General features: G+C 40.7%; 1 protein-coding gene across 4 annotated transcripts in view; it reads right to left on the bottom strand.

Annotated features, from left to right (window-relative positions):
- Positions 1 to 23,530, bottom strand: part of LOC111144794 (golgi brefeldin A resistant guanine nucleotide exchange factor 1) — a 124,104-nt gene extending 100,574 nt beyond the window's left edge. For all 4 annotated transcript variants that reach the window (XM_022499262.1, XM_022499264.1, XM_022499263.1 and 1 more), the window contains exons 1-3: positions 23,300 to 23,530; positions 10,610 to 10,715; positions 8,531 to 8,597 (exon numbers count right to left, since the gene is read on the bottom strand). In XM_022499262.1, the coding sequence (XP_022354970.1) occupies positions 8,531 to 8,597; positions 10,610 to 10,705 (163 nt within the window). In that variant the 5' untranslated portion in view covers positions 10,706 to 10,715; positions 23,300 to 23,530. The remainder of the gene's footprint in view (positions 1 to 8,530; positions 8,598 to 10,609; positions 10,716 to 23,299) is intronic.
- Between the last annotated feature and the right edge of the window lie 999 nt (positions 23,531 to 24,529).

Below are 24,529 nucleotides of genomic sequence, written 5' to 3'. Positions count from 1 at the left end.
TACTCAGTTCTATCTTCTAATGGGTGCCAGGAGAGAAAAGACAAATGCACTCATCCTTTCCATTAACATATCCAGTATCACTTTAGAAACTAGGGTGACCAATTAAGCATCTATGAACACACAGAGGTGGTTAGAGAAGGCAAGGCTGAGACAAATAACTCCTTACTATCTCTAATCAAAACTGCACGTTGAATTTCAAATATTTGGCTTCTGAAAATCTCTTGGCACTTACTGTGAGTTTGAGTGGGTGGAAAAGAAGAAAGAGACTCTGCCTGCATCCTTGTTAAAAACAAAGCAGCAGCTGGCTTTTCCTCTTTTTACTCATCTGACTGCTGCCATGGCAAGCTGAGCACATACTCAGGGAGAAATTTCAGGCCTCAAGAGGTATCTGTGCCAAAGAGGACAATGGCAATGACAGTAATACCAGCAACTTTGACGCCCACTTCAGACCACACTGTCACACCGTCCCTTAACCTCTACTAGAAAAAAATTAGGCTTCTTTGCCTCTGCTTCTGAATCCAAGCTATTAAGAAAGGCCTTTGTATCATAATCCACTTTCAGGTACATATAGTGGAAATTTTGCCAGCAGACTAGTTTTGATGGCTAAATGTGTTTAAGTATTATGGAGAGAAAAAGGAAGAGCTGGGCTCAAAAGAAACCAGACTATGCAGAGCTGATTCTTCTCCACAAAGTCTTCATTTTTCTAAGCTCTAGGACAAACAAATGTTTGGAAGACCTTCTTGGTTTAGAAGTGTCAATTGAGGAGGGTTCGGATCATTCCCAGGAATGACAAAGTCATCAAATTACAGGCCTCTTAGAGTAACCTTATTGAAACGAATATTCCCGGGGGGGAAAAAGAATCACAGTACCTTTATTTTCTCTAACCATGCTGAAATGCCCATAAGTCTGAGGTCACTCAAGCTACCAAGATTCTAAGGTGCCAAAGTCAGTCTGACTCAAATTCAGGTCACATCCTAATGTGTTGCTCAACAATCTCCAAACAAATGCAATCTTTTATTTATAGAACAAAAAAGTCAAAAAGGGCACAGGAAATACATACTTATATAAGTGTGCCCAACCTTGTTCTTCCAACACTCAACCCATTATATGAATTTGTCCGCCAGATTCTATCATACACACTTGGTTCTTTCAGTCTCCACTTAGGCCTTGAACAAATCACAAGCTCAATTCCAAGTGGGACAAAGCTAATGACTCATTCAACCTTCTTCTCATGCTGACTAATAATGATATATTACTTACTACTCCCCAAACTACAGGCCCCTACAGAAAAAGTGAGTATGCATTCAATCAGATGGAAGATGATAACTCTAGCAAAATTTCTATTCAAATAATATACCCTTACTCAATCTTTTCCCTGACAGAGACTATTTAAGTCTCTTTTCCTGATACCTTCCCATGTGCCAAATAAAACAGATTAACCTTTTTTTTTAAGATTTTATTTATTTATTTGACAGAGAGAGACAGTGAAGAGAGGGAATACAGGCAGAGGGGTTGGGAGAGAGAGAAGCAGGCTTCCTGCTGAGCAGTGAGCCTGATGTAGGGATCGATCCCAGGACCCTAAGATCAGGACCTAAGTCGAAGGCAGATGTTTAACGACTGAGCCACCCAGGCACCCCTAATACAGATTAACCTTGAGGTATGAGGCATCCTTGAACAGTTTCACTTCTACTTAGAAGGGTATTTCTAAGAGACCTAAGCCAGACAGGTGTTAAGTCATCGTTCCTCCCAGGTTGGCTTCCAGACTCTATTTAAATGTTCTCTGCAAACCTCTGGAGGTTGTATGGATTCAAACCTCCTAGCTCTGAATTCACAGGGCTTGAGACAGACAGTACTCTACAGGTGTGTTTGTCCAGGATAAACTATATTTAAATAAACTCCTGAACATCCACTTTCTCCAGGCACCTGCTTCTCCATCTTAAACTCAAGTACACCATATCTTGTTGTCCAGTTAAAAAAATATCCTCTCCCTCAGAGTTACTCTACACAAACCACCAATGTCTTTCGGAATATCTAAACCCTGGCGAGAACTGCTTTATATGAAAAAGCCAAATAAGCAAATATATAAACTACAATTTTTGTTCATTTCTTTGGCTTGTTTGTTAGTAAGACATGAAAAGATGGCAATAAACTGCCCTCAATCACTATCAGTCATTCCATGCCTGATAGGGAACGATATGGCACGGAACAGAAGCCACAAAGGTTGCCTTGGAAAGGTCAGCTAGTCACTAGCCTTGTAAAACCAGTGGCTAGGGGCACCTGGGTGGCTCAGTGGGTTAAAGCCTCTGCATTCGGCTCAGGTCATGATCCCAGGGTCCTGGGATCTAGCCCCGCATCAGGCTCTCTGCTCGGCAGGGAGCCTGCTTCCTCCCTTCTCTCTCTCTGCCTGCCTCTCTGCCTACTTGTGATCTGTCAAATAAATAAACAAAATCTTTGGGAAAAAAAATAAATAAATAAAATAAAATAAAACCAGTGGCTATGAGTTGACTGTATACCATTATAGACCCTAAGTGTCTAATCAAAATGCCTAGAACAGAGCAGATATTCAACAAATACTGTTTAGAAGCAATTCAAGAACCCAGAACCAGAAGGAAATCAAGTCTTGGTAAACCCCAGCAAGAAAAGGTCCAAGAAGATAAAACAATTCCATAGTTAATAGAGAAGCTTATACTGGGCCTCAAGACCATCTTGGTCTCATGACAAATACCCCCAATCCTCATAGGTCTTCAGAACTAAAAACGACTAGAGTTAAATTTCCAAAGGCAAACTCACTACCCATCCCCCAAACCTCCACCATCCCCAACACACACACACTAAAAAGTCTCCCTCAACCCTAAAGGCTTTAAAGTAACTAAGAGGTAATCCCTTAAGAGAAGATTCTGGTTGTGATACTTGTAGACTATTACGCTATCTTTGCTTTAAACCAAAAATTTCCTGGAAAAGAAACTTTGTAATGATCTAAGTTTAAAGACAAAGGACAAAGGCAGTCTATATCTGGGGGCAAATGACCAAAGTCAAACACCACAAATCACAACTGACTAGAGCCCTTTCCATGAAGCTATACTGGATGAGGGCACTAAGGCTTGCAAGGACTTGTCTAGTTGGGCAACAAAGATCAAAGACCATACACCATGTGGGCTAGAAGGATTCTTCTAAACTGCTTACTTTCTTTTCTTCTTTTCTTCTTCTTTTTTTTTTAACTGCTTACTTTCTTCAGACCTAAAACCTAAACCCAAGTATCCTGATTATTTTTCCTTTCCCTTTCATCCCCCTATCCCATGCCACAGATCATACCATCTGGTCTAACTGTAAGATTGAAGATTGTAAGATTGAAGGTAACTCCAATATGCAAGAGCCCAAAGATCTCTGGAAGAATAAAAGGAAACGTGTCTTTGAAATCTCAAACCACAGCAGGGTTTGGGCAGATGTAAGGGAGAAGCAGTGGTTCTTCTGCCCTAAGGCCAAGACACCCCAGCCCTGCAGGCAGCACAGAGTTAACTACCCACCCGCTTTGAGAAGCACAAAGGTACATCACTGCAACATGCCTAACATTTACATTGCCTCTCTCTGCTCATTAAACAGGTTTTGGTTAAATAATGAACAAACTGTATTACAGACTCCGATGAGAATTCCAAAATTATAAATCAACTGGGAAAGCCCATAGGGGCAGACAGACAGGGAGGGGGGAGAAGGATAATATTGACTAATATAAAGGGCGCAGCTTGACAGTGGATATTCCTGCCACACCTGATCAAACACACTCCGTGGGGGGAGGGGAAAGATAGCAAGAGAGGGGAGATGGGACAAGACAGCCTGAAATTTGCATCCGGAAAAGATTAAAACGGATTCTTTGGGGATAGAGAAAATACATAATATATATTACTATAAATGCAAAACTGTACTAAAAGCTAACTCAAATGTCAAAGATTACAGCTTGAATAAATTTAAATATAAAAGCCATGTGCTTCTTGAGTTAATGAGAGAGACATAAAAGGACAAACTGGGCCAGAAGACTGAAGAGAGCCTTAGGCTGCCTTTGCTGGGTAATGGGTTCAGGGCACAGCAGCAGCTATAGTCAGAGGCTTCCCTCCATAGCTCTGACCCCTGAGGAAGAACTGGAGAATCCCACTACTCTTCCAGCCTACACTACATTTGCTGTTTCTAAAAATTAAGATGTAGGGGCGCCCAGATGGCTCAGTTGTTAAGCATCTAGGCTTCAGTTCAGGTCATGATCCCCAGGTCCTGGGATGGAGCCCCACACTGGGCTCCCTGCTCAGTGGGAAGCCTTCTTCTCCCTCTCCTGCTCCCCCTTCTTGTGTTCTCTCTCTCGCTGTCTCTCTCTCTCTCTCTCTCTCTCTCTGTCAAATAAATAAATAAATAAATAAATATTTTTTAAATTAAGATGTAATTCACATGCCATAAAATTTACCCTTTTAAGGGCGCTTGGGTGGCTCAGTGGGTTAAAGCCTCTGCCTTCGGCTCAGGTCATGGTCTCAGGGTCCTGGGATCCAGCCCCGCATCGCATCGGGCTCTCTGCTCAGCAGGGAGCCTGCTTCCCTTCCTCTCTCTCTCTGCCTGCCTCTCTGCCTATTTGTGATCTCTGTCAAGTAAATAAATAAAATCTTTAAAAAAAAAATTTACCCTTTTAAAGCATACAATTCAATGTTTTAAAATATATTCACACAGTTGTACAACCATGACCACTATCTAATTCCAGAACATTTTCATCACTCCAAAAAGAAACCCTGTACTCATTTGCAATCACTCCCCAGACCCCCTCCCAGCCCCTGGTAACCACACATCTAATTTAACTTTCCACAACAACCTCCTAAAAGGATCCCTAAGAGGGGCTTAAAGACCAAATGAGGGGCAGCAGTTAAGTCTCACTGATGGTGAGCTAAGGTTTTATCCAAAATAGCAACATGCAAACTTTGCTCTTAGGTACCCTCTACCTTCCAAGTGCAACCGTCACTTTAGATTTGGTATTAGACTATTTTAATACTCTAAATGCTACAGAGTATGCAGTCATCATGCAGTGTGGGCAAACACTAACTGCGAAGGTAGTCCAGAGACATGTATCTGTGAGAATAACTGGTATGGACTTAGCGAACCTTATTAGAGACAATGGACTTATTTCTTCCATAATGCTAAGATAATACTCCTGGAAGGGTAGATAGTGCTTATCTACTTAAAAGATTCTCTTTTTACAAGAAGAGAAAAAAAAATCATTTTGGTTTACTGACAATGTCCAATAACTACCCATTTCCAACAGTGATATTCTTAACCAACCATGCCAGCAGATAGCCTAGAAAAAAGCAAATCAAAAGCCTTTTTATAGGGGCGCCTGGGTGGCTCAGTGGGTTAAGCCGCTGCCTTCGGCTCAGGTCATGATCTCAGGGTCCTGGGATCGAGCCCCACGTCGGGCTCTCTGCTCAGTGGGGAGCCTGCTTCCTCCTCTCTCTCTGCCTGCCTCTCTGTCTACTTGTGATCTCTGTCTGTCAAATAAATAAATAAAATCTTTAAAAAAAAAAAAAAAAGCCTTTTTATAGGAAAAGTCTAAGCCCAAGTCAGTTTCGTGAGTTAAACTGAATGGAAGTTCTAGAATTCCTGCCATACCTCCTCCAATCTAGGTGGGACACCATTCCCAGTCACACAGAGCAGGCAGTCCCTTCAGTTTCTCTTTCCAAGTTCAAAACCCTTTCCCAGCCTCCTACCACTAACACATTAATAGGCTTCCAAGAAAGCAGTCCTCCTGACACTGCCAATCAGAAAAATCTGTTTGTCTCAGTAAAAGAAACAAGAAATTGGTCATGGACTACAGAGTCCAGGACCACAGGGGCAGCTGACCCATAAACTTGCTCCTGGAAGCCAGCACTATGTGGGGGGTCAGCACCAATCAGAAGACTATGAAATGTTCCGTTTTGGGTCCACTCTGTCATTTTTTTCAGGCAGGTGATATGTTAAAACCTAAAAACAATGGGCAACCTTGGCAGGCACCACTTCAACATCTGCCCTAGAAAATAATGCCACACAAGGAAACGTGAGGGCTCCTAGTACCACTGACAGGTCTGGCTCCTCAGCACATTCTGGTTTTATTAGTTTCAAGCAGCAGATAATCTGGATTCCAGACTCAAAGATATAGGAAAATTAAGCAGCAGACTCAACTTTGGCAGCTCTTAGTTAGTCTAGAAACCCCAAGTCCTGAACTGTACCACTCACCACAGATAGGGTCTCTTGAGATATGTCAAGGAAATGTCTGGGTAGAGAAAACAAGTATGGGATATGGATTAGACGGCAAGCAGGAAATGTAGCTCTGTCAGGAGAGCAGCACCATCTCAGCTCCTCAAGTCTGCAGAGTGCCCAAAAGGCCTACAAGGCTACTCCAGTCTCATCTCAGCCATTTTGGGTGTTTCCAAACACATACAACACAATACTGTGTATCAATTGTTTGTCAAATGTTTCCCAGTATACTAACATGTTTAGTCCTCTTCACACCTCTTAAAAGATAGTATAGTTGACCCTTTAACAAACCCATGGGTTTGGGGCACCAACCCCCTTGCAGATGAAAATCCAAGTATAACTTTTGACTTCCGAAAACCTTAACTACTAATAGTCTGTTAACCAGGAACCTTACTGATAACATAAGCAGTAGATTAATACATATTTTGTATGTCATAAGTATTATATATTATATTCTTACAAAAAAGTAGCTAGAAAAAAGAAAATGTTATTAAGAAAGTCATGGTGGTGGGGGGGAGCAGCAAGTGCAGTCAGTAGAACATGTAACTCTTGCCCTTAAGGTTTTGAGTTCAAGCCCAACATTGGGTGTAGAGATTATTTGGAAAAAAAAAAAAAAAGTTATAAGGAAAGGCAAATATATTTACAGTACTATACTGCATGTACTGAAAAAAATCCATATATAAGTGGACCTACCTACATGGTTCAAATCTGTATTATTCAAGGATCAACTACAGGCTGAAACTTTTGGCCACCAAAGAGTTAGTTGTAAATACCTACTCCCTACATTTTCTTTCTAATTGGGATAGGCAAGCTTTATCTGTAAAGTTAAAAAAAAAAATCTGTGCAAGTGGCCAACTTCCTAAAGCAGCCAAGTCACTTACAGTACAGGCCATAAAACAAGAACATGCCACCTAGTTGCAGCTTTAACCCCGCTAACTGGCAATAACCACTTCCTCTATACTTGATCTTTGGCTAACATTTCTGATACTTTTCAAAAGAGTGAAACTGCTCCTTTAAAAAAACATGTGGAGAATGCTTAGATAACTTCAGCCCATATTTAGGAAAGTAGTAAGAAATTTTTCTCCAGATACTCTCCTACATTTCTCATGAAAGGAAAAATTTTATTACTTACTTAACTTTCAGAAACCTAAAAACTATTTCAACTGTTGTCTTAGATATGTTACAAGGAAACGTTACTTAGATATGTTTCTAGCTAAAAACCATTCCAGGAATATAAATTTCAAAAGCTCTTTATGGTTGACAGAGGAACACAGCTCTGAGGCTTTCCCCTTCAATCCCTCTCCCCTTGCAAAACCCAACGGTGTTGAGATTTGCCTCCTCCTTTGATATATACATATACAAAAGGAGGCACTTCCCATGTACATTCTCCTCTAATTGTATGAACAGAAGCAATGTAGACCAGGGCACTAAACCAGGCCTGAATTCTAGTTTTGACTCCACCTCTTAGAATCAATGTGACCTCAACTAAATCACTTAAAATGTCTCTGGGCTTCAACTTCATTCATAAAAAGGGGACAATATCTGCTACACCTCCTTCACAGGACTGTGTAAAAAGTTCAATAAGGTAATAAACATGAAAGAGGCTTTGAAAATTCTAAACATATGAATATTAGTTATTACAATTGGGAAAACAGGGAGTACAAAAAGGGACAAATGATTTTGGGAACACATGAAGACTGAAAGATCTATATTACACACAATTAAGGCCCTAAAAGTGACAAAGACTTTCCGTAAGAGAAGGGTTTTGTTGCAAGTACTTAAAATCTGACTTGTAACAAATAATAATAAGACTTCACTTGTGCCACCAACTTCCTACCTCAGGGCATGCATGGGGCAGAGAAAGAAAGTAGTTAAAACAAGACCAAAAGTAACTTTATTATAACTCAATCAATAAAGGGAGCTTATAATTCTATGAATGCTTATTCCCTACTAAAGTGGGATACCGCACCAGGAACTCAAGGAAAAGGATCAGCAATGCAGTATACCAGGGCCAAACTACACCCATGGGCCAAACGTGGCTTGTACTCGTTTTTGAAAAAAATTTTATTTATCACTCGTTCGTGTAAGTATTAACTGTGTCTGCTTTTGAGCTACAACAGCAGAACTGAGCAGCTGCACAGCGGCTATGGCCTGCAAAGCCTACAATATTTACTATATAGTCCCTTGTAGAAGAAGTTTGTCTATCCCTGCAATAATCAAGCGTATGGTTTTTTACCAGTAAAAATAATCCTACTTAGATGTGGGGACTTACCTGTTATATTGTTTAGAACCTCCTTTAGGTGACTGAAACTATGCAGCAGAGGATCCCGTTCTTCATCCTATAACACACAGGTTTAAAAAAAAAGTATCAGACAAAGAGGAAAAAGGAAATAGCAGACAGATCAAGGGCAGTTTGAATCCAATGATTAAGTTTCCCTTCTGAGGAAAAGAAGTTAGCCATGGTTCAGCTTTCCAGTTCCCCAATCTTCTATTTCATAAAGATACTCTGGGTTTACCTAAAATAGTAAATCCTGAAATACTAATCTATACCGTAACCACAGCACTCAAGCTACCAGAGATTACCATGGCCTTCATATGTGCTATGGTCTGAATGTGTATATCCCTTCAAAACTTGTATGTAGGAACGCCTGGGTGGCTCAGGTGGTTAAGCGACAGCCTTTGGCTCAGGTCTTGATCTTGGATTCCCAGGATCAAGTTCCACGTCTGGCTCCCTACTCAGTGGGGAATCTGCTTCTCCCTCTGACCTCCCCCTTCTTGTGCTCTCTCTCTAATAAATAAATAAAATCTAAAAAAAACACAAAACTTGTATATAAAAATCCTAATGTCCATGTGATGGTATAAGAGGTAGAGCCTTTAAAACATAGGTGGTTAGGGCCTTCAGAAGGTGGGTGAGGGCTCTGTCCTCATGAATGGAACTAATACCCTTAAAAGAGAGTCCCAAGAGGGCGCCTGGGTGGTTCAGTTGGTTAAGCGACTGCCTTCAACTCAAGCCACAATCCTGGAGTCTTGGGATTGATTCCACGGGAAATCTGCTTCTCCTTCTGACCTTCTCCCTCTCATGCTCTCTCTTGATCACTTTCTCAAGTAAATAAATAAAATCTAAAATGAATGAATGAATGAATGAGGCCCAAGATTGCTTCCCTACTCCCTTCCACGTGAGGAGAAGTCTGAGACCCAGAAGAGGACTCTCACCTGACCATGCTGGCACCCTGATCTTGGACTTCCAGTCTCCAGAACTGTGAGAAATAAATTTCTCTTGTTTATAAGCCACCTAATCTGTGGTACTCTGTTATAGCATCCCAAAAGACTAAGATAATACATTATTCTATCTCTTTTCCTTCTTTATACTCATTACATAATCATACATAACCATTGCAAAGACATTGCTAGCTCCACTCTCACTTCTAAACCATTTTTATTTCTATTTTTTTAAGATTTTATTTTTGGGGTACCTGGCTGGCTTAATTGGTACAGCAGGTAACTCTTGATCTCAGGGTTGTAGGTTCAAGCCCTGCATTGGGTGCAGAGATTACTTAAATAGTAAATCTGGGGGGAAAAAAAAAAGTCTTGAGCCTGGGTGGCTCCATCTGTGGGCATCTGCCTCTGGCTCAGGTCATGGACTCAGTGTCCTGGGACTGAGCCCCGCATCGGGATCCCTGCTCAACAAGGAGTCTGCTTGAACATATATATGCAACAAAGAAAGCCAGCTTTACAATAGGTAATTTCTTAGTCATCTGATTGGCAAGATATGGTCTGTTCTATATACTCCCAAGGAGTACCACCAACATGCCACACTGCATGTATCAATTTGAGAGCTAATTATAGTCTTGGGAATCTAAAGGTAAGGCATCTTTCAGACATTTTGAGGCATATTTAAGAGGTCCCAAATGCTACCTTCAGTTGTCTACAAAAACAGCTAGAAGAATAGTATCATCTTTTGGGTCCCAGAGGAAAAAAAGGCCTATAAATTTGACACTAGTTGGAATAAAACAGAAGGGTCCTTTATAGGGGTGCCTGGGTAGCTCAGCTGGCTGAGCATCCAACTCCTGGTCTCAGCTCAGGTCATGATCTCAGGGTCATGATCTCAGGGTCATGAGCTCAAGCCCCACATCAGTCTGCTTCCCCTCTCTTCCTCTGTCCCTCCTCCCACTCGTGCATTCTCTCTCTAAAATAAATAAATAAATCTTTAAAAAGTAAAAGGGTCCTTGATACCAAGAACAACTCTGAGTTCCTACTACTCTCATTATTACAGAAAAATTGATTACTGTTTTAACCATGCATCAGATCCTTTATAACTCAGGGACCAAATTATCGCCCATTCCCCACTTACCAGTGGAGTATGAGTGCTCCATCGGGCATTTCGTTTGATTGCCCCAACCACAATGTTAATCTCCCCTTGAATGATGTAAATATTTTTATCCACCATCCTGGTAAACCTATCAAAACAGTTAAAAGGTAGTTAATATTTAGTTACTCAGGGCATATCCATGTTTAAATCAGTACCTGATAAGGTCAGAATTATGATTTAACTTCTCAGTATCATGATTTCCCACCAGTAATACCAGGATGGGATGAAGTCCATCTTATGTTATGAATCCAGCTACCTAGCTCTCCTAGAGGTCTCCAAAAGTTCAAGATACAAGTCAAAAAGTATCAATCCAGAATTTCTCAAAAGCACCTAACAATCTCTAGCAAGCATGTCAAATTCTTCCAATTGTCCCCAAAATCTCTCCTGTGAGGATTTCAGGTATGCAGATGTATCTGTTACTAGTTTGTTAAAGATACATTTCAGATCTTCCCTTTGTTCTTTTTTATTCCCTCAATAAAGCAACAATGGAACTTTAAGTTTAAAGAAATGAATGAAGGCTGTTAGAAAAACCACCTTGGTTTGGAAACCACAGTTACAATGTCAACTTACAGACTACATCCATTCTACCAAGTCAGCTCCAGAAAACTGGATAGTGGCAGTGATACAACCTTTAAAAAGTTATGAAAGGTCAAGTTCACTTGCTTAGAGCAGGAACTCTCTAATAAGACAGATTGAAAGGCAGATTCATTTTAAAGCTCCTTCTGTAGGAATCTCTGAAGTGAAGCTAAAATACTACTTTAGTACTTTAAGTGTTCCCAACTGAATTATCACAGGATTTTCTTTGCTGCCTAGGACAGCACTTGGAAAAGATATTTAATTCTCTTCCCAGGTGAAAATATAAAAAAAACAGAATATCTTCTCAGCAAGAGAAAAATGTAGGAGCGTGTAAAACTACTTTCCACTTTCCATTATTTAGAAACCCTCCTCACAAGGACAAAATTTTAAAAAGAAAGGGAAAGGACTACAGAGACATCCAGTTAGACAAACATTTAGATCAGGCTCCAGGAAAGTTAAAACAGTAAGCCTATCAGAGTAAGGGGAGAAAGAATTCCACAAATACTACTTATTAAGCACCTACTATGCATAAGGAATCTTTCAGAGTTCTAAGGATACAAAGCAAATAAGACATGGATAGAGCTCTCAGACATATGGAATGGGAAAAAAAAAACAAACTGTAGTATATAACTCTATGTTTATGTAAAAAATCAACCAACCCACCCACCCTATATAAAATACTAGATTTGTTTTTGAAAATATGCGATATGTAACATACAGTACAATATGAAAAGCAAAAGAACAGCTTGTATCCAAATTAAGAATAGTACAACTGAAGTCTCTGTGTATTCTCCCTAATCATATCCTCCTATTTTTCATCTATAGGTCTCACTATTCTAAATCTGATGTTTATTAAACTTTTATGTTGCTTTATACTCTTACTTCCTTGATACATATTTTTTAAAAATAGTATTATTGGGGCGCCTGGGTGGCTCAGTGGGTTAAAGCCTCTGCCTTCGGCTCAGGTCATGATCCCAGGGTTCTGGGATCGAGCTCCGCATCAGGCTCTCTGCTCAGCGGAGAGTCTGCTTCCCTTCCTCTCTCTCTGGCTGCCTCTCTGCCTACCTGTGATCTCTGTCAAATAAATAAATAATCTTTAAAAAATAGTATTATGCTGCATATTTTTGTATTTTATTTAACTAATATAATATTGCACGTATTTTTCTGATATTCGACCTTTTTCCTTGAAACATTATGTTTGTGAGTCATCCATGTTGCTAAGTGTACTTAATGTATTTTGTTCAAATAATATATACATGTGTACACAGAGAATAAAAGGTCTGGGCAGGGGCACCCAAGTGGCTCAGATGGCTGGGTGTCTGACTTGATTACTGCTCAGATCATGGTCTCAAGGTGAGATTGGGCCCATGTCCAGCTCTCCACTCAGTGGAGAGTCTGCTTGAGATTCTTTCCCTCTGCCCTACCGCCCCGCTCATCACGTGCACACACTCTCTCTCTCCCCCAAACAAATAAATCTTTTAAAAAAAGGTCTGGGCAGGGGGCGCCTGGGTGGCTCAGTGGGTTAAAGCCTCTGCCTTCAGCTCAGGTCATGATCCTAGGGTCCTGGGATCAAGCCCCGCATCAGGCTCTCTGCTCTGCAGGGAGCCTGCTTCCTCCCCTCTCTCTCTGCCTCCCTCTCTGCCTGCTTGTGATCTCTGTCTGTCAAATAAATAAAATCTTTAAAAAAAAAAAAAAAAAAAAGGTCTGGGCAGGAGGCGCCTGGGTGGCTCAATGGGTTAAGCCTCTGCCTTCAGCTCAGGTCATCTCATGGTCCTGGGATCGAGCCCCGCATCGGGCTCTCTGCTCATCGGGGAGCCTGCTTCCTCCTCTCTCTCTCTCTGCCTGCTTCTCTGCCTACTTGTGTTGTCTGTCTGTCAAATAAACAAATAAAATCTTTAAAAAAAAAAAAAGGTCTGGGCAGATGTACCCCAAACTCAACAACCATAGTTATCTCTAGAGATGATATTGTAAAATCAGGGTGTAATCAGAGGACACTTTAACCTTACCTATAATGTTTCAGTTTTAAATTTTCATAGGGAGAATATATTACTATACCATCAATATAATCTAAAATTAGTAACAAAGAAAGAAATAAGATATAATTTCTGCCCATGAGGCATTTACAGAGTCTAATGGGATCTAAAAGAAAATAAGCCATAGATATACAGGAAAAAAATACATTTTTCCAGTAGGACCATTTGCACATTTTGCATAAGACAGGGCCCCGAGAAAGCAAGAAGTATGAAAACCATTATAATAAAGGGAAAAAGGCACAACTTTTGTCCAGGACCATAATACCCCCTTCAAATCCACAAGAGAATCCAATATAATAAAACATTTATTTTAATGACAATGTAAAGAAACAACTAGGTTAAAAAAAGAAAGAAAGAAAGAAAGAAAAGAAACAACTAGGTTAGTCCCAGGAGATTTATCTGCTTTCCAAATGCCCTAGGCACATAGCAATGTTCTCTCCTGAGAAGATTCAACAATGAAAACATAACAACAATAAGAGGGAGGAGAACCAAGAAATAGAAAATGACCAAATTAAAAAATAATTCAAAGTATCAGAAGAGAAAAGATAAAATCTCTAGTATGTTTCCTTCCTTAAATTATTTAGGCAAGATGAATATGCTTTATACCTCTGGAAGGACTTTGAAAAAATGGCTAACAGAGGTTGCCTCCAGAAAAGGGAAGTGGGGAACTGGGATGAAAGGAAGACTTAATTTTCTCTGTATATTCTTTTGTATCTCTTGAATTTTGTGTCACACATATATATTGCCTACTACCTATTTTTAAATTAGAATAATACAGGGGTGCCTGGGTGGCTCAGTCAGTTGAGTCACCGAGTTGAGCCATCTTAGTTTCCGCTTGGCCCCACTTGGCTTGTGGGTGCGCTCTCAAATACATCAATCTTTTTTTTTTATTATTCTTTTTAAAGATTTTTATTTATTTATTTGACAGAGAGAGATCACGAGTAGTCAGAGGCAGGCAGAGAGAGAGAGGAGGAAGCAGGCTCCCCAATGAGCAGAGAGCCCAATGTGGGGCTCGATCCCAGAACCCTGGGATCATGGCCTGAGCCAAAGGCAGAGGCTTTAACCCACTGAGCCACCCAGGTGCCCCTAAGCAAAAATATTCTTAACATGTAAGAAATTAAATGCATAATAATAAATGGAATTGTGAGACCACTAAACAATTTATGAACTAGATTATAGCAGTCCATTGGAGTTACCTGGATGCACTTCCCCAATGCTCCTGCCTGCCTCCCGTTAAATAAAACCACTATGCTGAATTTGGGGTTTATAATTCTTTTGCATTTTACAGTCATGTAACCAGATGTGTATCTGTTTTTAGAAATGTAATGCGTCTATGTCTTGTTTTTGAACCTTATTTTTTATTTTTAAAATTTTAATCTCTTAAAATTATTGAATATCCCAGAGAAATTTTTCTTTAGATGGGTTACATGTATCGATATTTAATATTTAATATAATATTTGATATCGGTATTTTCAAAATTGACATGGAGAATCATTTAAAATATATACTCATTAATTAATTAAAAAATAAAACAACTTCATGTTAACATAAATTACATTTATTATTAAAAAACTATAGCTTAATTTTTGAATTCTCTTTGATGTCTGGCTTGATAGAAGATAATTGGAGTCTTCCATCCACTTCTACATTCAATCAAATACAACAATCTTAAAAAAAAAAAAAATACTTAAACGGATACCTGGGTGGCTCAGTCATTAAGCATCTGCCTTTGGCTCAGGTCATGACCCCAGCGTCCCAGGACCAAGTCCCACATCAGGCTTCTCCCTCTGCCTGCCACTCCCTCTGCTTGTGCTCTCTCTATCCCTCTCTCTCTCTCTCTGACAAATAAATTAATTCTTTTAAAAAAATAAATAATTAATATGAAAATAAAATAATTTTTTAAAAATATTTTTAAAAAATAAATTAGAATAGTGAAGAGTAGTTGTATTATTCCATATGTAAAGGATTAAGAGCAGTCATTAAAGTTAATTAACTAACATTTACTTCAGTCAATCAGATATTATTACCTAATACATGCTAAGCAAAATATTATACACAGCATACAGAATTGTCACTACCCACCCACAAGGAATTTATCTAGTAGATTAGATAAAACATATACATATATACACAAACCCATATATATCTCCAATGCATGAGTAATACACAGTGTCACAGTAGTGGAACAAAGAAAATTACTTCTGGCAGAGGGCTCTGGAAAGGCAACTGAAAGACAGGATTCAGGGTTGGTTTTTTTTTAGATTTATTTTTTTACCTGAGAGAGAGTAAGTGTGACAGAGTGAGCAGGGGGAGGGGCAGAGGGAAAGGGAGAGAAGCCAACTCTTCACCAAGCCTGGAGCCTGACAGCATGGGGCTTGATCTCAGGAATCCAAGACCATGATCTGAGCTGACATCAAGAGCCAGATGCTTAACTGAGCCACCCAAGAGCCACCAGACCAGATTCAAACAGTCAAAAATATAAGGAAAGAATGGCAACGGTAAAGGCTCATAGGTAGGAAAATTTAGTAGGTATTTAGGGGATTATGATTATTCCAAACTGATTGGAATATCATTCCTAGGGGAACAACGGGAGATAAAGCTAGAACAGCAAGTGTGGGGCATATCATGGATGGCCTTCAATATATAGTTATTATTCAGTAGATGTAGGCATTCAGTAGAATACCTACCATTATAAAAAATATTTTGGTAGTGTCTAGGTGGCATAGTTGGCTAAGTGTCAGACTCTTGATTTCATCTGGAGTCATGATCTCAGGGTTGTGAGATCGATATAGCCCTGTGTCAGGCTCTGCACTTAGCATGAGTCTACTTGTCCCTCTCCCTCTGCTCTTCACCCCGCTTGCAGTCTATTTCTAAAATGAATAAACAAATCTTGTAAAAAATTTTTTGAAAGGCCTACAAAAGGACACTATAAAATAAGAGTATTTAATTTCTCTTTCAAAGAACTAAGAGAATGAGAGAAAACACTCATACTGAAAATAACACAGCAACAGGTAAATGACAACAGAATACTACAAATTGCAAATTTTTTTAAAAAGCCAATTAATTAATTAATTAAAGGATCTACCACCTATTTGGAAGGTTTCCCAGAGAAAATAAATTTTTGAGCACTTTTCTCCTCACAGAGGTCTTCTTCCAAGGGAATCTGCCCTTCAGCTTCAAATGGGAAGCTCAGTGAACCACTTGCTGGAACCCTTTGTCACAAGGTCACGAAGAGAGTGCTCAGGTGGCTCAGTCAGTTATGCGTCTGCCTTCCATTCAGGTCATGATCCCTTGGTCCTGAGATTGAGTCCCCCACTGGACTCCCTGCTCAGTGGGGAGTTTGGTTCTCCCTCTCTCTCTACCCCTCCCCATGCTCATGCTTGTGCATGCACACTCTCTCTCTTACTCTCCCACGCTCTAATAAATAAAATCTTCAAAAAAAGAATTTTAAAAAATAAAGCATTCATTTCTAAAACAAAAAAATCACAAAGGCCTGCAGAGACCTCATGTAAGTATGGTAGAAAAGAATTTAAGGTCTATCTTGTATCAGAAAGAACATGAGAAGGAACAACCAAATAAGCAGCAACTAACATCCCCAGCCAGATAAGCCACTGGCCCAGAGACTCTAAGCCACATATATCCTTTAAAAGTACTGTATGTTTAAAGCTCAGTCTACAGCATTCCCCTGGTGCTTTGTGGCATCCCAGTTACTCACCCCAAGAGGATCCAAAGAGGAGTCACTCTATCAACTAGCAACTCCCTCTAGATCTAAACAAAAGCACGAGAAACATAAACAATAAACTGGATCCTTATTTCATGGAATTTAAAAAAAAATCTATTTCAATGAACTAAAGACTTAAATGTGAAAAAGGAAGTCTTAAAACTTTTAGAAGATAATATACAAGAATATTTTTTATAATCTCAGCACAGAAGAGAAGCACCTAAACAAAACAAAAAGCATAACCAGTTAAAAAAACTGGTAAATTAAACCATGTTAAAATTAAAGACATTTGTTCAAAAAACACCATGAAAAAGAGGGAAAAGATAGGTCACAAACTCAGAGAAAATACCAGTATATCTTATACATATAACTAATAAAGAAGCAATATCCGTAATATAAAATGTTACAAAAACTGTAATAGACATATAAACATGCCCCCAAACTGGCAAAAGACATGAACAGGCATTTCACAGAATAAGGAAATACAAACAGCAAATAAATATATGAATACATTATTAGCTCCATTAATAATCAAGAAAATTATAAAATATGTTTATAAGATACCATTTTACAGCACAAAAAATTTAACCTGACATTAGGAGTTGGTAAAAATGCAGAGCAAGTAGCTAGTGGATATGTAAATTGATACAACTCATCTGGATTACAATTTGGCATCATCTTGCAAAACTGAAGAACTTCATATCCTGTATCTCAGCAAGTCCACAGCTAAGACTATATCCCAGAAAACTCACAAAAAATTTAGAATAGTGGCCTTGGGAAGGGGGAATGTGACTAACAGAGGATATACAAGCAGCCTCATTGTGGTGATATTTTGTTTTTTAAGCTGGGTAGGGGACACTAATGCCCCATATATGCTATACATATTCTCTATGTATGAAAGAGACCATCAAAAGTTCCTTCTTTTCTTTTCTTTTTTATTTTATTTATTAATAAAATAGATTTATTAATATTTTATCAATATTTATATTATTTATTTATAAATATTAATAATATTTTATTAATAAAATATATTTTACTTATTTATTTGACAGACAGAGGTCACAAGTAGGCAGAGAGGCAGGCAGAGAGAGGGGTAAGGAGGCCCCCCACCAAGCAGAGCACCTGACGCAGGGCTCGATCCCAGAACCCTGAGATCATGACCTGACCCAACGTCAGAGGCTTAACGCACTGAGCCACCCAAGCACCCCGAAAAGTTCATCCTTTTCAAAATCATGGTCTTTGTTGTCTGTCTTTGCACTTGCTGTTCCTTTTCTGTGTCGAATATTTTTTTCTCACTCTCGTCCACCTGGTAAACCGTTACTCAATCCATTCAAAAGTTAATGAGAAAGTCAGAATACCACACTGGTTTCAAGAACCAGCTTCGGAAGCAAAACAGTCCTGACTATTACCATCTTTACCATCTTAGCCAAGTTTCTTAGCCTTTTGAGCCCCTGTTTACAATGCTCCATTGCAAAATGAAGATAGTATCTCCTCATCTGTTTGTTGTGAGGCTCCATAAGAAGACTGTAAAGCACTATTTAAACCTCCAAAAAATAGTTGTTATTATAATGCCTGCTCGGGGTGCCTGGTGGCTCAGTGGGTTAAAGCCTCTGCCTTCAGCTCAGGTCATGATCCCAGGGTCCTGGGATGGAGCCCCACATCAGGCTCTCTGCTCAGCGGGGAGCCTGCTTCCCCTTCTCTCTCTCTGTCTCTGCCTACTTGTGATCTCTGTCTGTCAAATAAATAAATAAAATAAAAAATAAATAAATAAATAAAAAATATAATGCCTGCTCTTTGAGATCCTCTCTAGCTAACCCACTCCCCCACAGAGTATTAGTAGTCCTTTCTGTCATCACATTACACTGTACATAGCTCTAAAGAACTGATACTGATTTATAATTATTCATTTAGTGTGTCTCTCCCATGAGTCTATAGGCATCTCAGGAAGACACCATGATTTATTCACCTTTTTATCCCCAATGCCTATAAGATAAATGATAAATACTGGAGGAGCAAATGAACAAATGGATGAACTAACATCAAAGACTGACTCTCAATATAGGGCAGCTCATATCCAGCGCCTGTAAGAACAACGACTTCATAGAAGTCAAGGACTTTAAGGCAGGCAGGCAAGCCTTCTTTCTGCATCCCCTATTTGTTTCTCTATCAGAAGTTACACAGGCGGGCGCCTGGGTAGCTCAGTGGGTTAAAGCCTCTGCCCTCGGCTCAGGTCATGGTCCCAGGGTCCTGGGATCGAGGCCCGCATCGGGCTCTCTGCTCAGCAGGGAGCTGCTTCCTCCTCTCTCTCTGCCTGCCTCTCTGCCTACTTGTGATCTCTCTCTCTGTCAAATAAATAATAAAATCTTTAAAAAAAAAAAAAAAAAGAAGAAGTTACACAGGCTACTCTACAAACAAAAAGAGCCCACATTACCCACCAGTCTATTATATTTTCACATCTATTTTCCTGAAGTCTCCTCATGTGCTAAATGCATGTTCACATTTCTTCTCAGAAATATGTAATTCTTGGGCACCTGGGTGGCTCAGTCAGTTAAGCGTCTGCCTTCAGCTCAGATTCTGATCTCTGGGTCCTGGGATGGAGCCCTGAGTTAGGCTCCCTGCTCAGTGGGGAGTCTGCTTCTTCCTCTCCCTTTGCCCCTCCCCCAACGTGTGTGTGTGTGTGTGTGTGTGTGTTCTCTCTCTCTCTCTCTCTCTCTCAAATAAATAAAATCTTAAAAAAAAAAAGTTGTCATTATCTAATAAGAAATTAGACTCTTCAAAGGAAAAGACTGCTTCATGGGGCTTTGGTGTCCAATACAGAGCTGTGCAAACCAAGAAAACTGATGGGCTTTCTGAGAGGACAGAAGCTAAATGACCCTCAACTGGCCCTTCCAAGGTTCATCTTCACTCAATCTCTCAAATATTCCAAAGAAGCACTAAAGATACAGCTTGTAAGATTCCCAGAGCTTGCCAAGGAATATAACACAGTTCTGTGCTAATAAAACATAGACAGCGGCCAAGAATTACTGAATTAGTAAACAACTTACTGGATCAAGAAATTTACCCAAAGGGTGGAGGTAAGTGAAAGTCAAACCAGAAAGAGTTGGTGTCCTGACAGGCCACGAGTAGAAAATCAGGTGTATAATAATCAGGTGACCAGTGTACCTCAGCTCTGCCATGACAACTCCTCCCTCTACGGAGATTCTGAGTCTATCCCAAGTGATATGCAAGGTGAGCCACTAAGATATGTCCAAAGATGTCCTTTGGAGGACAGCTTGGAGATGCAAATGAAGAATGAAACAATGCTTCTTTTTCTCATTCATCTTTTAACCACTCACAGCACCCAAAGTGACAACTAAGGGTGACAGTTTACAGAGTAGGACAAAGATAAAAAGTTAGCTTGTGTGATGACACATAGAGAACTACAGTGATTAAATCTCATAGGGTATGCCTGTCTTACCTATCAGGGGTCATCATCCACCCATGATGGATAGAATCCAATCCACAGACATATCTGTTCTATCTGGAAAAGCTTTTTAAAGACTTGAACTAGTTGCCAAGAGTTTAAAACACAATGATCTGAATTTTAAGTTTCTCCTGAAAAATGGGAAAACTGGTCATACTGTGCCCACATGCCAGTAACGACAGCCCCTGCTAATACATTCGTACCTGGCTTACTTTGCTCATTTACATTATCTGCCTTTTCTTACAAGCTTTTTTAAGCTTGTAATCTTTGGTTTATGTGATGGCAACAAACCGTTACATCCACGATCACTTCCTTTATGACCAGGGCTCCAAATCAACAGACGCTCTATTATGTTTTCATTTAATTAAACAACTGCTGTTGAATATACTGAAATATAGAAAAAGAACAATGAGAGCTAAACGGCTGCCAATTATATTTACACCAGCCTTTCCAGCCTGATGGTAAAACAAACCGCCTTCTCCCTTCAACTCAACTTCACCATTATCCCAACAGAATCATTCTAATCAGTCACACTGAACCACAGGGACAGACCGTGATCAGTCAACAGAAGTAGCAAACAAAGACAAGGATGATCCTTCCAGAGAGTACTGTATAAATACAGTGTGTCTCCTTAAAAGCAGAAGCTGCATCTTTTGCCTCTCTAGCTGCCCACACTAGCCAGTCTAAGTACCCCATCAATGAAGTTATTCTCTAAAAGTGGCAGTCATCCTGCATTCTGGAACATGAAATAGTAGTGGAACTCTGAGTACTACAAGTTCAACTGGGATTGGTGCCCGGCTACTCATAAGGAAAGGTATCTACAACCTGAGCTGCCAGTGAGCCAATAAGCATCTCTGTCAAGATCAGAAGGCACTGTCTGTCTATAGTCACCTCTGAAATAGAGCTCAAATTCAAGTCTTGAAGGAAGAACAAATGTTCTTTTCTTTTTTTAATTGAAGTATGGTTGACATACAAAAAAAAGAACAAATTTTCTGATATGGGTGAGGATGGGAGGTGAAAAACTATTCCAACCTAGAAAATGACTTTTTGGTAAAGAAAGGGGAAATCTTTGATGCCTGAGTCACCTCCAGGCCCAACTGAAAAGATGCTGGATTGGTCACACCATCTACTCAAAGACTAGATTGTGCACTATGCAAAGCCTATCAACTCAACAAGGCTCAACAGGGCACATCAACCCAGGCAAGAAAGACAGGTTCATCAAACCTGGATACTTCCTAGGCTATATAATTTCATAAGCCACTTTCTATTTTTTTTTTTTTTTTTTTAGAAATTCTGCAACTTAGATCAGCAAGTTAAAATACAAACTTATTTCCTGGATCATTTCCATCCCACTTATCTAAAATCAATAAATACAAACAATGCTATCCCCCACCAACACACACATACACACACACACACACACACACACACATAATTTCAGGAGAGCAGAGGGCATTAGGTAAGAAGAAACTGAGTTTAGTCACTGTCAATCCTATACAGTTTTTCCCTCTAACAACAATGAGGTTTTGATCTTCCTTGTCACTACCTCACCATGCAAAGTCCTGACTGCCAAGGCCAGACCAAGGCACAAGTCAGGACCACACACTACAACTAAGCCCAGGTACAGAAAACACTTTTTGAGTGTCCGTTACTTTCCCAAAGGCATTAGGTTGACACCGTTTATCCCTAGCTCATGCTCTAGGTAGGCTATTGCACATATATGCTACTGCTTTTAAGAAGTGGGTGTAAGTTAAACAGAGCAATCCCTAAACAGACCTTTCTATTTGTATCCTCCAGAGGGCCCAGAGAAGTGCCTTATATACCTGAATTAATAGCATAAAAACTTCTTTGTTGTGAGCTAAAAAACACTATTTACACTATTCCTCATTTCTGAAGGCACTCTTTACCCTTGGGGAATTTTACAGTTTTACAATACAGCAGTTTATCAAAGGTTACCACAGTGCCATAAACTTCTCCTTGGAGTTATACTCCTCCATCATTCACTCTGCTGCCCTGACCCTACCACTTTTAAATTAGCTGAACATCTTTCATGACCTTTTTTTCACCAATACTCAAATCCCTCTCTGTTCTCAGCCAAATATAGCATAACAAAGTGGCTCCCTTGTGATTAAACATCGCTTGAGGCCAAATGAAGAGAACACCTTGAGGGGAAATGCCAACCAAAACATACACCAGAAGAGAGTATCTGTAAAAGACTGTGTAATGGAAGAAACAGCCTCAGAAGGTTAAGTCCAGTGTTGACATACAGACCCAGACTGGCAGCTGAGCTGCCCCAGCAGTGGAAAGTCTTCTCTTAGCCCAGGTCTCCATAAGACTGGCCTCAATCCTTCCACACCTCTTCTCACTACCTGAGTCTAAGTTGCACTAGTTCATCATCCAGTGTTAATAAAGCAGTTCAGTTGTACTAAGGAGGCAGTCACACAGAAGTGGACGCTGTACAGGATCTGCACACACCTCATTTCTAAGGTTTAAAAATCAATCCTAAAAAGCAGATCCAATGTTCTTTAGGTTTGCTTTGAGCTTTTGAGGACTGGGCTCTTTAGGAAACAGAAAGCTCTAGAAGAGGGGCGCTAAAAGGCTAGGTGAAGCCTGGGAACACAGGAAGAAAGATTCGGGCACCCGAAAAGGATCATAAGTCAGAGATGAAGTCGCCCCTCCGGCCGCAGGGGCCTGACCTTTGCCCCCCTGCATGCCTCCCAGTTCTCTCCCACAACAATCTCTTCCTGTTTAATTATTGTCCCTGCGTTCTTAAGCCACCCGGCTCGTCCAACTTAAGGGCCCGCCTCCCCTCATTCCCTACGGCGATGTCAGGGCTGCCTTCAAGACACTGGAACTCTTAAGAAGAGACTTCGCTGACCTGTCAGCGGATCCAAAATGGCGGGGCCTAGTCCCAGGACCCGCAGCCGCTGCTCATGTCCAGCCCGGGCCCCAAAGGCGTCTTTAAGCGACTCTCCCGGCTCTGGTGGCAGATGGGAGAAGGGAAGGAGCCCGCTTCCTGGAAGTTGAGGCCGAAGTCAGGGACCGCACAATCGGCCAGGAAGACTCGGCCGGAACGGGCGGTGGAGCCGGCTACCTTCCCTGTCAGCTCACTGACGTGGTAACTAGCCTCAGTCTAGCCCGCTGCATGGTAACTGCGCGAGCCCTGGCACGCACAGCCAATCATAATTTTGTATCCTGAGAAGTGACATTCCAGCTACCCAATAGAAAAAGGAAATTGGCTTCGGGGGGCAGGTACAGCCTAAGAAGGCGAGATTACAAGGGACAGAAAAGAGTAGGTAGGGGACAACCAACGGATACGGGGATTCTCTGAGTGACAGTTATAAAAGCCAATAAAAATGAGAAATTTGTGCTGCGCGGTTAGAGAGGTGGAGCTAGGTAGAGTTCGGTTGCAGTGCGCGGTTTAGCTGTGGCTGCTGGGCATTATGGGGAGGAAAGCTACGATTTGCTGGAAAGGGGGCGGGGTCCGTTTTGAGAGCGTGAGCGGGCGACCCTGCTCCCCTGCCCACCACCGGCAACCACCTATCAAAGTCATCTAGGCCAGTATCTTGCCCCTTGAGGGATCACTTCCTTTCTAGGCAGCTCTAGGTTCTTTCCGTCCTAGAACCAGTCCTTCAATCTATTCCAACCTCCCCTCCCCCACCCTACCATCTGCCTGCCCTGTTTGGCTTCTCATTAATGTGTCTGTCCCATCCTAACGGTTTCTGTGTCTTGTACCCATTCGTATCATCCACAAATAGAGAAAAACGAGAGGAAACAGGAATCTTGGATATCTAATCCGGGCCTCAATTTACAGAGCAGGAAACCGAGTCCCCGTGTGCAAAGATGGCCCCCCACATTCACATAGCTAGTTAATAGCAGAGCAGAGAGACAAATCCAGGTGTCCTCACCCTCAGTCCAGCTCTCCTTTTCACTGCCTCTCACTACCTCTTATGCCTTAGTCTATCAGGCTGTGACTCCCAACTCTGCTCCTCATACTAAGCTTTGGACGTTCCTTACTTGCCTGGAAAAAAGCTAACCATGGGGGTTAGTCAACATCACCAGTAACAGGAAACCTAAGACTTTCTTGTTTGCCTTGGAAATGCTAAGA

The sequence above is a fragment of the Enhydra lutris genome, unplaced genomic scaffold, assembly GCF_002288905.1.
Source record: "Enhydra lutris kenyoni isolate GAN:26980312 unplaced genomic scaffold, ASM228890v2 scaffoldscaffold12, whole genome shotgun sequence".
Classification (NCBI taxonomy): Eukaryota; Metazoa; Chordata; class Mammalia; order Carnivora; family Mustelidae; genus Enhydra; species Enhydra lutris.
Note: the sequence above shows the minus strand (reverse complement) of the source record. Positions and strands in the feature narration are given on the sequence as shown.